At 55.3% G+C, this 15,890-nt stretch overlaps 2 protein-coding genes across 2 annotated transcripts in view; one reads left to right on the forward strand and one right to left on the reverse strand.

Annotated features, from left to right (window-relative positions):
* The first annotated feature begins 1,885 nt into the window (after positions 1-1,885).
* Positions 1,886-8,579, forward strand: HTR6 (5-hydroxytryptamine receptor 6). The gene is given in 4 exon segments (XM_063417160.1): positions 1,886-3,738; positions 5,167-5,243; positions 5,245-5,407; positions 5,658-8,579. Coding segments are annotated over 4 exon segments (1,359 nt in total). The 5' UTR covers positions 1,886-3,012; the 3' UTR covers positions 6,051-8,579.
* Positions 8,580-9,484: 905 nt separating this feature from the next.
* The window catches only part of TMCO4 (transmembrane and coiled-coil domains 4), a 37,450-nt gene continuing 31,044 nt past the window's right edge, over positions 9,485-15,890 (reverse strand). The window contains exon 14 of the mRNA XM_063417159.1: positions 9,485-10,169. Within this exon, the coding sequence (XP_063273229.1) occupies positions 9,837-10,169 (333 nt within the window). The 3' untranslated portion in view covers positions 9,485-9,836. The remainder of the gene's footprint in view (positions 10,170-15,890) is intronic.

Below are 15,890 nucleotides of genomic sequence, written 5' to 3' on the forward strand. Positions count from 1 at the left end.
AGCTCGCTGTGACACCGAGGTGGCCGGGGAGGTCTGGCTGGGAGCAGCCAAGGAGGGGCTCCTGGGGAAGCACAGAGCCTGTCCTGGCACAGGGGGCAGCAGTTTTTCCCCAGTTGCAGCCTGAGATCCTGGAGGGATAACCGTGTGTGTTTGGGCTGGGTCCCTGCACTCCACCTCCCCTTCCCTTGCTCAGAGAAGGTTTCCAGGCCTGGAATGCCCCTTTGGGCACTGGGAAAAGCACAACAAATTTGTTGGAAAGGTGATTGGAAAAGCAGGGCCTGGTGAAAATGCTGATTTCTGTCCCAGGGTGGGCAGCTGTGCAGCGCTGGGGGTGCAGTGTGCTCTCACAGCTGGGTCTCACCCACACATCTGCAGCACAGCTGGAAAGGGAAGGGAAGGGAAGGGAAGGGAAGGGAAGGGAAGGGAAGGGAAGGGAAGGGAAGGGAAGGGAAGGGAAGGGAAGGGAAGGGAAGGGAAGGGAAGGGAAGGGAAGGTGCGGGAAGGGAAGGTGCGGGAAGGGAAGGTGCGGGAAGGGAAGGTGCGGGAAGGGAAGGGAAGGGAAGGGAAGGGAAGGGAAGGGAAGGGAAGGGAAGGGAAGGGAAGGGAAGGGAAGGGAAGGGAAGGGAAGGGAAGGGAAGGTGCGGGAAGGGAAGGTGCGGGAAGGGAAGGTGCGGGAAGGGAAGGTGCGGGAAGGGAAGGGAAGGGAAGGTGCGGGAAGGGAAGGTGCGGGAAGGGAAGGGAAGGGAAGGGAAGGGAAGGGAAGGGAAGGGAAGGGAAGGGAAGGGAAGGTGCGGGAAGGGAAGGTGCGGGAAGGGAAGGTGCGGGAAGGGAAGGTGCGGGAAGGGAAGGGAAGGGAAGGTGCGGGAAGGGAAGGTGCGGGAAGGGAAGGGAAGGGAAGGGAAGGGAAGGGAAGGGAAGGGAAGGGAAGGGAAGGGAAGGGAAGGGAAGGGAAGGGAAGGGAAGGGAAGGGAAGGGAAGGGAAGGGAAGGGAAGGGAAGGGAAGGGAAGGGAAGGGAAGGGAAGGGAAGGGAAGGGAAGGGAAGGGAAGGGAAGGTTTCTTTTGCTAAGGAAAGCTCTGGTGGGCCCTTGGGGAGGAATGGGCAGCAGCTGGCAGTGCCCAGCCCCAGGAGCACAGGGTGTGTGCCAGGGGTGCACCCTCAGCTCTGGTCTATGCTGGAGCCACTGCCCTCAGTTCTGGTCTTCCCAACAGAAATCACAGCCTGGGAAAATCCCACCTTTGGGTAGCTGGGTCATTAAAAAACGCCGAGCAGTCCCTGCCCAGCACCCTGAGATGTTTGCCCTGAGTGTGGAGGTGGCAGTGTGGGAGTCCCAGCAGCACACAGAGACTCAGAAGGGTTTTCTGAGCTGGCTCTCTCACACGTTCCTCTCACTTGCTGAAGGGCAGGCTGCTGTGGGTCCGTCCAGGACTGCCCCTCAGGCAGGGAGCTGAGCTGCCCCGAGGCCAATCCAAATAACACAGGAGCAGAGGGGCCAGGCCCTCCCTTGCCTTCTGCTCCTCCATCCCCGGCTGCAGATTGCTGCAATGTGTGCCAGCGAGTCCTCTGGCTGCTTCATGAAGCTGCTGTGTGCAGCTGTTTGTTGGTTTTTTATTTAACTTTGCAAAATTCTGCTTTTTATTGCCCAGTGTGGAGGATGGAGCCTGGAACTGGCCGGGCTTGGCCACTGACCTGCTGGCCCAGCTGCCTCCAGCCAGGGCTCCAGCGCTGGCACAAAGGGCAGGGCTGGCAGGGCTGGCAGGGCTGGCAGGGAGGGCAGGGATGGCAGGGAGGGCAGGGCTGGCAGGGAGGGCAGGGATGGCAGGGATGGGAGGGATGGCAGGGAGGGCAGGGAGGGCAGGGCTGGCAGGGCTGGCAGAGCACGGGGCTGTCTCTTTAAGGCAGAAACGGGAACTCTCTGGCTGCCACTTTGAGGAGTTTAGCCCAGATCCCTGTTTTCATTAGCGCTTCGTTTCATCTCCTCCTCTTCCCCCCGGCCCCACCTCCTCGATCGGCATTTCTGCATCCTTTGTGTGCATCCACAGCCGCAGGTGAAAGTCGGGCTGGCACCGCGCACACCTCTCACACCTCCCTGCGGGCTGGACGCTCCCCTGCCGCGGGAGAGATCCCTGCCACAGTCCCGATCCTCCTCCTCCCGGGCGGGCTTGGCTGCGGGCATCCCGCTCCTCGCCCGAGGCTGCTCCGCCGCTCCTGACGGCGCCGGCAGCAGCAGCGGCAGCGCGGGGCACGGAGGAGCTGCGGGACCCCGGGGACAGAGCTCTGCAGGGAGCCCAGCCCAGCTGGGGGCGACAGCTGAGCCTGGGGTGGTCAGAGCATCCCCAGCGTCTGGAGCATCCCCAGCGTCCAGGATATCCCCAGCGTCCAGGATATCCCCAGCATTTGGAGCATCCTGGAGCCCAGAGCATCCCCAGCGCCCAGAGCATCCCCAGCGTCCAGGATATCCCCAGCATCTGGAGCATCCTGGAGCCCAGAGCATCCCCAGCGTCCAGGGTATCCTGGGTGCAGAGCAGCTCTGGCATCTGGAATATCCAGGGATGCAGAGCATCCCCAGCAGCTGAAGTATCCTGAGTGCAGAGCAGCCAGAGCATCTCGGTGTTGTGTTATTCCCTGGTCCAGAGCATCCAGAGCATCCAGAGCATCCAGGGCATCCTGCCAGCCCTGGCATCTCGAGAACCCTGCCATCCAGCCCGTCCCCAGCATCCAGGAGCAGCACCCAGGGATGTCCCAGAGCAGGGGGATTTACAGGCACGAGGAACTGCTGTGAGTACTGGGGAGGGAACCTTGGTCCTGCTGATCGGCTCCTGGGAATGTCACTCTGCCCTGAGTGCCAGTGAAGAGAGAGAGAGGGGGAAGAGGGAGAGGAGGAGGAGAAGAGAAGGGAGGACGGACACCGAGCAGAGATGATCTTCCTTCCCTGGTTCCAGCCATGATCACGTAGCACAGGCCACACCAGAGAAGGTCCCCAGCCCCAGAGCCAGCCCTGCCCCGGCTCCTCATGGAGGGGGGCCTGGGGGCCCCCAACGCCAGCGTGCTGGGGGAGCACTCCCTGCTGGCAGGCAGCAGCTGGGTGGCCGCCTTCCTCTGCTTCATCATCCTGCTCACCACGACGGGCAACTTCCTCCTCATCCTCCTCATCGTCACCCAGCGCTCCCTCCGCAACACCTCCAACTACTTCCTGGTGTCGCTCTTCATGTCCGACCTGATGGTGGGGCTGGTGGTGATGCCCCCGGCCATGCTGAACCAGCTCTACGGCCGCTGGGTGCTGCGGGGGGACCTCTGCTCCCTCTGGGCCTCCTTCGACGTCATGTGCTGCAGCGCCTCCATCCTCAACCTGTGCGTCATCAGCCTGGACCGCTACCTGCTGATCACGTCCCCGCTGCGCTACAAGCTGCGCATGACGTCCTGCAGGGCGCTGGGGCTGGTCCTGGCCGCCTGGGCCTTGGCCGCGCTCGCCTCCTTCCTGCCCATCAAGATGGGCTGGCACCAGCTGGAGCTCGAGGCGCAGCCGCTGAACGTCACCGGGCGGGGGGACGAGGAGCAGTGCCGGCTGCTGGTCAGCCTGCCCTACGCCCTGGTGGCCTCCTGCCTCACCTTCTTCCTGCCCTCGGCCGCCATCTCCTTCACCTACTGCCGCATCCTGCTGGCGGCGCGCAGGCAGGCCGTGCAGGTGGCCTCCCTGGCCTCCAACGTGGCCACTGCCGCCGACGAAGCCACGGCGCAGGTAAGGAGCCCGCAGGGACGCTGCTCTGGCAGACCCCAGAGTTTGGGTGCCTCGGCTGCCTCTGCCTCCTGGACAGCCTCGGGGTTTGGGCCAGCTTTGACCGCTGAAGGGAGGGAGATTTGAGCAACGTCCACCTCCCTGACATCCTCTGAGGTGCCCCATGCCTTGTCCCAGCAGTGGAGAGCTGTGAAGCTGCTCACGAGCACAGAAATAGCACGAGCAGGAGCAGAGGGATAAATAAGATTCAGGCAAAAATGCTCAGCGGTGCAAAATAAACACAGCTTCACCCCCCGCTCGGCTGGCGTCATCCCCGAGGGCTTCAATCTTATCTGACTTTGCACTCGTAAATCTTGGCCGTGGTGGGTGTGAGACATACGGGGGAGAAGGATTTTAACTAATAGCAAATGCCACGTTCCCGAGAGCACCTTATTTTGAACAGAAGCTTCTATTTTTGTTACCTGCTCTATAACAGGAGCCGCCAAACCCCTCCTCGTGCGCTCGCCGGTGGAACCGGAGTGTGTGGGTTTTATAACAAAAACGTGGCTGCACTTGTTTGTATTTCTCCAAGAGAAGGTAATTGCCACTAAATCTAACAGCTTTAATTCCCTGTAATAGGCTTTATTGACCTCATATCCTACAGGGAAAAGGCAAACTTAATTGCCTTTAAATACCTTGATTTAGTTTGTTCTCTCCAAGAGCAGAGCCAGGACTGCGGCCAGCTCCCCCACACGTGATAAGCTGCACCAGACGGTCAAAAGGAAAAGGAGAATTAAAGAATAAACAGACAATATCATAAAATGTTTATTTTCTCGCAGTATGCCAGGTTTTTGAACTCCACAAACACAGTCAGGGGATGTTCAGAGGCTTTGCTGTGCCCTGGAAGAGCAGCATCCATCCCCCTGTCATTCAGCTGAGGCCCAAAAGGTTCCTTGAAGCCCCAAACTGGCTGAGGAACAAGGCCAGGGAACCCTCAAATTTCATCTTTTAACCTTAATCTTCACCTCATTTTAGAGCTTTTTGTTTTCCTTTTGCACCAGAAGCTGAGTTGCAACAGGGCATCATTTAATTACAGGGGAGGGCTGAAATAATCACTTAATTTTAGATTGCAGGAGGGGCTGGAGGGCTGGGCTATGGTGTTTGGAGGGTGAAATGTTTCATGTCCTGCTTTTAAAACCACAATCAGTTTGCTGCTGTGATCAGCAGCTGGAGCTGCCTGTTTAGGGCAGGCTTTATCCTCACCAGGACTGAGCTGGGTTTTTCTCTGAAGAGCAGCCTGATGACAAACACCCTATTTTACAGTAAATACGATCACACTCTCAGTGCTGAGGGTTTCTATTGCTTCCCCTTCCTAATTTGTGCTTCAGGGCTCGCGGTGCGTGCCCAGCTCCTGCTCCTCGGAGAGGGGAATTACTGGCAGGGTTTTTGCAGGATCTGGAGCAGCAAATGCTGCTTTCCTTGGGCAGAGGTTGGTGCCAGGGAGAGCTGCCCACTGCTCCCTGTCTCCCTGCAGGTCCCACGCGCCCCGAGCCAGCCCCTGGCCGGCAACGAGAGCAGGAGGTTCACCAACAAGCACAGCAAGAAGGCTCTGAAGGCCAGCCTGACCCTGGGCATCCTCCTGGGCATGTTCTTCGTGGCCTGGCTGCCCTTCTTCATCACCAATGTGGCACAGGTAAGAGCCTGCGGGGGCTTTATGTCGGGTTTCCAGAAGTTTTCCCTTTGGAATCCAGCTGGGTTCAATTGGAGGCGCCTGAAGGTCTTGCTGGACCTCTGGGACCAAGGATGCAATTCCCCAGGGAGCAATAGCAAGGAAAAAAAATGCAAAAGGATCTGAAGGTTTCCTTTGAGAGGGGAATGTTGGTGTGCCTGGGGTGGGCTGGGGCTGAGGTGGGAGGCTGCTGACCCCTGCTGTGTCCCCCCAGGCAGTTTGTGACTGTGTCCCGGCCGGATTCTTCGATGTGCTCACCTGGCTGGGCTACTGCAACAGCACCATGAACCCCATCATCTACCCGCTCTTCATGAGGGACTTCAAGAGAGCCATGGGCAAATTCCTGCCCTGCTGCCGGCGCCCCGCCGAGCCCCGGCCCAGCGCCGTGTCCCTGTCCATGAGGAACTCCCACAGCGGGCCCCGCGCCGCCGCCTCCCTCAAGAACGTGCTCACCCTGCAGGCTGAGAGCAGCTCCCTGGGCTCCGGGGCACCGGGCGGGGACCCCCGGCCGCCCCCAGCCCCGCCGGGCCCCGGCGCTCGCCCCCTCAGCCTTTGGGACGCGGAGCCCCCGGACACGGAGCTGCAGCTCGGCACCCCGGTGGCCTGAGCGGGGCACGCAGGGCTCTGCGGGCTGCAGGGATCCCCAACACAAACCCGATGGGAATTTGCCACAAGCCATCTCCCGAATTCCCTGCTCCAGCACACGGCGCAGCTCAAGGAGGGGATGCTGGCCCCGGGCACTGTCGCAAGGAGGATCCGTGCACAGCCAGGTGTTGCTGCTGAATTAACCTGCCTTGTCTCTCTCTCTTTCACCCCTCCTGTGCTCACTGTCACCATCCCCTAACCCTTCCCGTGGCCTTTCCATCTCTGGTGAGTCTGAACCTCTGATTCCAGACTCTCTGTCTCCCTGACCTCAGACCAAGGCTTGGTTTTGCACACACAGAGCTCATCAGTTTTCCTCCAAGTGCACCCAGGAGAGTGATGGAAAAACATCCCGTGGCTCATGGAGAAGAGGCCTGGGGCTGCTTCAGCAGGAACAGTGAGGTTTGGGGCTGCTTCAGCCCATGGAGCATCACAGCTCCCTGGAGCTGGAGCTGGATCTCCTCACTGGAGTCGTGTCTGTCTCAGGTTCCTGTCACACAGCGTGCCCCAGCTTGGTGGCAGTGCCACGTCTTGTCACACAGAGCTGCACTGTGTGGCTGATTTGGTGCAGAATGTCCCACACTGGTTTCTGGGTGTTCAGTGGGGGGCAGCTCACGGTGGCTCCGTGGGTGTCTCAGTGGTAACGGGATCAGCTCCTCCCACAGCTCCATCCCTCAGCTTCCCACTCCTGGCACAGGACAATCTCATTTCCCTCTGACAATCCACCCTGTCCTCAATGATGCAATTAGAAAATGCACTTTTTCTCCCTTCAAATAAGAATCTAAAGGAATATTGTACTTTAAATGACAATGCCAGCCACCTTCCCAGAGCCATAATCAGAGTAAATGGGACTGAGTAAATGTGACAAGTGGGCACTTCAAAAAAAATCAATAAAACAAATTATTTTAGTAAATTCTTCCTCAAGTGCCTTTGGGCTGGCAGTTGGCTGCTGTGCCCTCTCTGGACCCTTCACTCCAAGCCTTCTAATTCCAGGACTGTTCTGGAACTCCCTGATATCCCAATGGACACAGAGCATCCCCTGGATACAGGATGCTGGAAGAAGTAGCCACATGCCAGGCCACTTCCAGTTCTCCTTCCACGTTGCCCACGGATGTTCCAGAACTGAAGAGGAGTTTGTATGACCAACCCAGCATTTCCTTGCCACAAATCCCTTGGGAGCCAGGGCTGAGTGACCGGGACATGCTGAGGGCTCCAATCTCAAACTGTTCAATGCATTTTGCCACAGATGGAGCTTGGGGCTGGTGTTGAGCACCCAGATCAAGACGTGCATCACCCCACAATGGCTTTACAAAATACAAGCTTGGACTACAACCTGAGTTAAAAAGGAGCAGAAAAAGGCACTGTGGAGTCTGAAGTTTGCTAGGTACCAAATCAGCCTCAGGAGATGGACAGAGAGAGAGGAGAGTCACCTCTTCAAGCCAAACGTTCAAAAGCAATCATTCCTACTGTCTCATCCAGGCAGTTCTGTGTAATCAGGAGTTTCCTTGTGGACAGAGCCTCGGATGAGCAGAGAAATCCCATCCCACCCCTGCAGCACCAACACCAGCTGGCAGAGCAGCCCCATCCCTGTGGGATCCCACAGCCAGGGCCTCCCATCTCCACAGCCAGGCACCGCTCCAGGTCAGAGCTGGGCAGCTCTGAGCCCCCTGGGATGCTGGATTTAGGAACTGCCAGGCACTGAATCCAAACCGTGGGGCTCTGCTGGGTCACAGCACCACCCCCAAACCCAGCCGTGTCTGACTCCACCAGGAATAATCTGCAGGTAAGGTTTGCAGGAAGCTGGGAAGGGGAGGGGGGATTAATGGGGCTGCTGGGTCAGCAGGGAGGAGGAGGAGGGGGAGAACCCTGTATGAACCAAAATTGGAAGGTGCAACCCAAATATTTCCCCTCTCATGAGTCAACAGGACCCCCAGATGGGGGTGGGAGTGTTTGAACCCTCCCTCGTGGCAAAGCACAAAACCCCAGGGGTGCCCCAGAGTGGGGTTACCTGCCTGCCACGCTCCTGCCAGATGCACTTGCCTGGGCTCAGCAGCAAAACAGGCCAGAAAAGGGGATTTTTTGGAGGATGTGGATCATCCCCACAAGGTTCTGGAGCTGTGCTGACAGGGGATGTAGAGCTATGTCCTTCCCTCTGCTCTGAGACTGGGGATGAAGAGAGTGGAGCCAATTCACTTCTATGGAAGGAAGTACAAATCAAACAGATCCATGTTTATCCTGTGCCAAGTATTGGTTTTGTTCTAAGCCAATTAAAAATATGTCTGGATGGGGCTTTTGAGGCTGGAGATGTCTGTGGGACACAAAAGGAAAGTCTCAGTGGGTTGCTGGCTTGGAGGAATTTTCATAGACCATCCCAAACCTCCTCGGTTTCCCTGCTGCTTTCACCCAGGGTCCCAAACATGTTTCTAACAGGAACAGGGCCTCCAACACCCACCAACCCCAGCATGGAGACAGGGAAACAGGCTTGGAGATGGAAAGTGCCCAAGCCCTGCAGGAAATCTGCAGCAGGAGGGGGAAGGAAGCCTGGCAGCCTGCGCCTTTCCCCTCCTCAGCAGAGCCACAGAGCAGATGTGGATCCGTCTGGAGTGGGGCAGGTAGAGCCTGGAACACACCTGAGATCCTCAAACCAAACTCATCTCCAGTGGAAAAAGGTTTTTAATTTCCTAGTAATGAACCCCTCTCCATGAAATGCTTAAAACCCCCTCAGAGCCACGAGCTTCCCCTGCCCCAGCAGGGACACAGCGCCGAGGGGATGGACGGGATTGTCCCGGGTTCCTGAGGGGCAGAGCAGGCTCGGGCAGGATCAGCCCTCCCTCGCCTCGGGGAGGTGCCGAGAGCCGCTGCCCCAAGGGCTTTGATCCAGTGCCACACCAGTGTCACACCAGTGTCACACTAGCGCCACACTAGCGCCACACCAGTGGCACACCAGTGCCACACCAGTGTCACACCAGTGCCACACCAGTGCCACACCAGTGCCACACCAGTGCCACACCAGCGCCACACTAGCGCCACACCAGTGCCACACCAGCGCCACACTAGCGCCACACCAGTGCCACACCAGTGTCACACCAGTGCCACACCAGTGTCACACCAGTGTCACACTAGCGCCACACCAGCGCCACACCAGTGCCACACCAGTGTCACACTAGCGCCACACCAGTGCCACACCAGTGCCACACCAGTGCCACACTAGCGCCACACCAGTGCCACACCAGTGTCACACCAGTGCCACACCAGTGTCACACCAGTATCACACCAGCGTCACACCAGTGTCACACTAGTGCCACACCAGTGCCACACCAGTGTCACACCAGTGTCACACTAGCGCCACACCGGTGGCACACCAGTGCCACACCAGTGTCACACCAGTGCCACACCAGCGCCACACCAGTGCCACACCAGTGCCACACCAGCGCCACACCAGTGCCACACCGGTGGCACAGTGGCCAAGAGCCGCTGCCCCAAGCGCTTTGATCCAGTGCCACACCAGTGCCACACCAGTGCCACACCAGTGCCACACCGGTGCCACAGCAGTGCCACAGCAGTGCCACACCAGTGTCACAGCAGTGCCACACCTGTGCCACACCAGCGCCACACCAGTGCCACACCAGTGCCACACCGGTGCCACGCTGTTCTCCGGAGGGGCTGGAAACTCTGCCAGCTCCATCCCCTGGGAATCCCAGTGCCACGGATGTGCTGACAGCGGGTTCAGTGCTGGCTGAGCAGCTCTGCCCTAATCTGCTCCTCTCCCCACCGCCTGCTCCTTGCTGTCCGTGCTGTGGGAGCGGTCTGGGCAGGCAGGGGAGGCTCCTCCCAGGGCAGAGCTGGAGGAATCCTGTCGGTGAGTGCAGCTGGCTGGGACAGCCTCACCCCCAGCCTCATCCTCCTCTTTCCTGGTATTTTCCTCTCCCCGAGCCTCGCTGTCAGCTGCCTGCTGGGATTTCTTGGCTTGAGGGGAAAAAAGACTTCCACTGCTCCTCTCCTCTGGCTGGCATTCCTTGGTTTTAATGCCCACGGCTCTTAGGATCGTGTCCATCTGCTTCATGTAGTCCAGGTGGCCCTTGACCTGCAGGGAACAAGAATCCTGTGAGTGGGGAACCCACGGGGATCCAGCTCAGCCAAGTCCTTCATCCCAACAGCCACCACTGCCTCGGGTTTGGCTCTGCCAGATGGAAAGAATGAGGTTGGAAAGAATCACGGAATTGTTAAGGTTGGAAAAGATGTTTATGATCATCGAGTCCATCATGCCGAGGCCACCACTAACCCATGTCCCCAACTGCCACATTCAGATGTTTTTTGAACACTTCCAGGAGTGATGACTCCACCACTGGGTAAGTGCAGGTGCCCATTGATCAGCCTGAAGTGGGCACACTCTGGTGCTGGATGACTTTTCCTCCAAGATGTCTGAAAGCCTGGGCCTGGCTGAGTTCCACCCTCAAATCCTGGGTGCCAGGAGGGTAAAGGAGGAGCTCAGCAGTGAGGAAAGACACCCAGGCAGGAGAATTCTCTTAGTTCAGTTGCCTGCTCTTGCTAAAGGTGTTCTCCAGGTGCCTCAGCTCCCTTATAAAAGCCAAGACTATTTTATTTAAATTAGGACAGAGTCATTAAACCTCACACAGCTCCCGAGCTGAGATTCTCGGCTGGAATCTGCACTGATCCATCCCGCCCTGTATAAAACCGGGAGCCCAGGAATTATGGGTTCATAAACCAAATAAAGGTCACCAGTACGTGTAAAAACCCAGACAGTTTTATTGTAAGATGAATTCCATGACAAGATAACCCCTGCTGAGATGGATGTTGTAAAGTTCCCTTCCAATCCTGGCACAGGAGGAAAGGAAATCTCTGCAGGTGATGGTTTTTGATGCTAAAGGCCACATGGCTGGAAAGGCTGAAATTCGTTCCCCATTCCAGGTGTCCCCAGCACTTGATGTATCAACAGCATCCCCAGATACTTCAGCATCTCTGGTAAATCCAGTTCTTGGCAGTTTAAATCTTCCTCACCTAGCCAGAGAGCTGTCTTGGCCTTTTATTTTCCCAAACTTTGCTATAATTAGGGATTTTCTGGAATATGGAGTACCCATAACCTCAGTCCCAGGATTCCTGTTTCTCAGACACAGGGATGACTCCCCCAGGAAGGGATGATGATGGTAAGAGCTCTTCACAGAACTCTGTAAAGACCCTGGCCCTGGACCCTCTGCTCATCTTCTGCTTGCTCCTGCTGGTGCCAGAGCAATCCTTCTGCTGCCCCTGGATCCCTGGCAGTGCCCAAGGCAGGTTGGACAGGGCTTGGAACAACCTGGGATAGTGGGAGGTGTCCCTGCCATGGCAGGGGGTGGCACTGGATGGGCTTTAAGGTCCCTCCTAACCCAGACCACCGTGGGATTCATGGCTGTGCCAGCACAGGGCTCCCAGCACACCTCTCCCAAGGCTGAAGACAGCCTTTCCTCCACACAGCCAACCCCCCGAGCTGTTTGTGTGAAGCAGCTTTGGAGGGGCACATTTGGCTGCACTGAGGGCTCGGAGCAAACAGAAGGATTTCATCAGCACGTCAGGAATACAAATATGTGACTTGAATCCATCCAGATGGCTCAAAGGGCTCTGCTGGATGTTTTGAAGAGATTAGTTAATTAAAATAACCATGGAAGGACTGGGAGCTGTGGACATTGTGCTCTGGAAAAGTACAACCCTTCTGTTGTTCAGTCAGGGGGGCTGGAGGAAGGAATGAGCACGGCCTTGGCCAAGGTGGGCAGAGACAGGAAGGAACTGGAGTTACTGGAGCAGGGGCTGAAGGCTCCTGGTTTGCTGCACTCAGAACCTCTCCAGTCACACCATCTGCCTGCCCTGCCTTGGGAATTCTCAGCCTGTTGTTGCTGAGTCATTAGTCACAGAGAACAGATTTCCCTTGCCACCCTAAGGACTGATTTTCATTACTCCTCAGTATCCAGCAGCTTCCACTAAAACAACAGGGAATTCTCTTCCCTGAGCACCACGATCCCCGAGAGATGCTGGGGATGAGCCATTCTGAGGAGTTCATGCAGCTGAAAGAGAAGCTGAGACCTCGGGAGAGTCTGGCCCTCCTGCAGCTCTGCTCAATCTCTTCCAAAGAAATTCAAACCTGTCTCTAGGATAGCAGAGGAGAGGATTCCATAAAGCTGGACCAGAGCAACCCCTGAGAAGTGTAAGAGGAGGGAGGACTCTTGTCTGCTGCACTGAGCCACCAGCAAAAGAGCAGCAAGCAAACTGCCCTGTCACTTAAAAGCCATCCTGGTGGGAAAACCCAGCAATTCCAGCTCTCTAAAGCCTCTTTTCATGTTCAGTCTGAATTCCTCTGTTGGGCAGATGGTACTGGAGATGGGAGGGGAACACCTACAACATTGTCAATAAAAACTTTAAAGGGAAATAAAGAAATACTTTAATATTTGTCAGAACAAAGTGCAGGGGGAATTTAGGACAGAAGGAGGAGTGTGCTCGGCACCAGAGCAAATACATTTCTGCTTGTGGTAAGGAAAGCAGTGGGGTGGGTTTATTGGGATTGTTTAGGTGACTTCTCCCAGCCATACTTGACTTTATGGTTGCTTTGACTCCCTGGGAGCCACGAGCCAGCTGCCTCTGGCACTGACTGCAGTGCCACGCCAGCAGGGATCTCCAGGGGACAAAGCTGATGGCTTTGCCGAGGGGAATCCAGCCGCTCAGCTCAGCACATTTGGAAAAGTTTTCAAGTTCAAACCCACCCAGAAGTATCAAAAATGTCACTGAGCACAATCAGTTGTGACGATTGAACTGCCAGGGAAGTGTTTCTGTTGGACAGAGAGGATTAAGAATCCCGGCTCCGTTCCGGTTTGACCCCCAGGAACACAGCGTGTCCTGGGGTGGTGCTGCCAAGGGGAGGGCAGAGGAAGGGCCAGGGGAGAGGTGACATTCCCCACGCTCCTGGCTCTGCCAGGACTGGGGCACAGGCACGACTCAGTCACAACACTGATGTCACAGCAATGACATCACCGGGACAGGCTCGACACGGCAAGATAACACTTCACTGCTCCCTCCAGAGCCAAGAACCTTCATATCCTGTCCAGTGTCCTTCAATAAAAGCTCCTCCACCCATCCCACACAGCCAGCACAGGAGTGCACGTGGCTCCAAATGCTCTGCAGGGCTCTAGAACTGCCGGAGCTCAGCTGAGTGTCCCTCACCCCTCTGCTCCCTGCGGGCAGGGGAAGGACAGGGCAGCTCAGCTGTGCCTTCCTCCTGCTCCCCCAAACCCCCTCTGGATTCACAGGGAGTCACTGTGGAGGCAAGCAGTGTGGTGGGAATGCACAGGCCACTCACACACCTGAGAATTTCACTGCTTTGATGTGTTTTAAGCCCATCAAGTCCAAAGAGCAACTTTATTCCACAGGAAAAGATCCCCTCAAGTTCAAACATCTCTGCAGAGCTTGGGTATTTCAGCAGGAGCAGCAACACCCTTGGAGGGGATCCTTCAGGGTTCCCTTTTGGCTAATGCTGTCTGTTTTCATAGCAAATGCTATTTTATTGGGGGGGGAAGGAGCTCCTGGAGTGAGCTGCAGGTTCTGGAGCTCAGTGGATAATCACAGCTCACCTCCAGGAGCCCTCAGCTGCCCCGGGTGTCACGCACAGAGTGAAACCAAGGCAGAGCCAGCTCAGCCCTCTGGGGATTGTTATTGTTTGTTCTCCCTTTCCCAAAGCTGCAGTGAATGTGCTGTCCAACCTGCAGTCCAACTCTGAACTGAACTGCCAGGTCTGGGAGCTGTGCAGAAGGGAAGAAACTCAAACATCCCTGCTGCTTTCCAAAAACTCCTCGTTCTGGATGCTGCCTCTGAACCCACACAGCTCAAATGGTGGCACAGGCTGATGGGTTGCAGGGCTCCCAAGCTCTGCCAGGCTGTCCCTCAAGATCCAGTCAGCTCTGCCAAGCTGGCAGGCTCCTCTGGTCACAGACATTCCCACATGTCACTGAAAGCCTTAATTCTGAGCCTGGCTACCTCCTGCATGACAGAGGGCATCCACAGAATCCCAGAATGGTCTGGGCTGGAAGGGACTTTGAAGATCCTCCAGTTCCACCCCTGCCATGGGCAGGGACACCCTCCACTATCCCAGGGTGCTCCAAACCCCATCCAACCTTGGACACTTCCAGCTTCTCTGGGCAGCCTGTGCCAGGGCCTCTCCACCCTCACAGGGAAGAATTTCTTCCCAATATCACACCCAACCCTGCCCTCTGGCAGAGGGAAGCCATTCCCTGCTTCCTGTCCCTCCATCCTTTATCCCAAGACTCCCTACAGCTCTCTTGGAGCCCCTTCAGGCCCTGGAAAGGGCTCTAAGGTCTCCCTGGGGTCTTCTGTTCTCCAAGATTAACAATCCCAAATCTCAGCCTGGCAGAAAATGTCCTGAGTTTTCTCACTGTTTTCTGACAGCTCATGGCAAAGCCCTGATGCTGCCTGGGCAGAGGAGCTGGAAAATCCAGAGACAGAGCAGATTGTACAGCAGGAAACAGAAAACATTCAACATACCTTGACACAGGCTGAGCTGAATGAAGTTAGAAGAGGAATAAAATTCTTCTGTTTGGATTCTCAGGAAAGAATGTTTTCTCAAAGTGAGGACAGTGAATACATTCACTAATACAGAAGCTGCAATTTACATGGATTTATTAAAAAATTGATTCAATTCACCAATTGAATTTGGCACCTACAGCAATGGTACATCCTGGGCACCAGCAGTCCTTGAGAAACCAATAAAAATATATTTGAGAAAGAACTGATAGAGTTGAATTTATTTTGGAAATCCTGACAATGCCATTTGCATTATTCCTCTTTAATGTTTCTATTCCTGCTCTGACAAATTGAGGGAATAAAGACTTATACTGCTGAGGCTCAGAGGCTTTGCTTTCACATCATCCCTTTGCACAATCACAGTCCTTGTGGACAGAATAAGGCACTCAATTCTTATTTTTCTTCTCATTTCAAAACTCACTTGACTGGTTAAAGTTCTCCTTTCATTGCAGTGATATTTTTTGAGCCAGATTGTAATTTTTTCCTGCAATCATTTTTCAGTCACAACAGATCGATCCAGTCATTGTCACCTCCGGGTGGCAGTTGAGGAATGTTCCCCTCAGACACCCTCAGGCAATTCCACACCAAGGCAAGAGCACTTTCCAAGAGTTTTTGCCATCAAGCTTTGATATGTTTTGTGATCAATGTTGAAAATTCTGAGTAATCACTGGCTTTTGCTGGATTCATCCACTGCTGAAAACCTCTGCCAGCTTTACTCTCAATTTACCCTCAGCAATTCCAAGAGGAAGATGGAGAGGAGTAAAATACAGAATATAACAAGAAAACCCAGGAAGCAAATGGAGGAATCAAGTTCTGGAGGCCTAAGGGACAAATGGAGAGCAGCTGTACATTAGTGACAACAGGCAGCACAAAACTGGGAATTAATATTCTGAATTAGTCCTTGAAAGAGTTTCAAGGGAAATGTGCTCTCACAAATGTCCCTCTGTTGCCAGTAATGCACTCCAAGCCATCCCACTGAAGGAAACAGTTCTTCCAAAGATTTTTCAACTGTCTGTGGAGCTGTTGTTGACTATTTTTTCTTGATGCTCTCCCCAACGACTGCCACTCGTTTATAAGGTAGCTACAATTACATACTCATTTTTCAGTGCTAATCCAAGTGGAAATTATTTAAATTCGATGGTTTAAAGAGTGTTTTAGAAGATCAAGCATAAACTGTGCATATAATTATCACTGGGGAATAATCTGAACATAATGTCTTGGGCCA

Source organism: Prinia subflava, chromosome 21 (genome assembly GCF_021018805.1).
Source record: "Prinia subflava isolate CZ2003 ecotype Zambia chromosome 21, Cam_Psub_1.2, whole genome shotgun sequence".
Classification (NCBI taxonomy): Eukaryota; Metazoa; Chordata; class Aves; order Passeriformes; family Cisticolidae; genus Prinia; species Prinia subflava.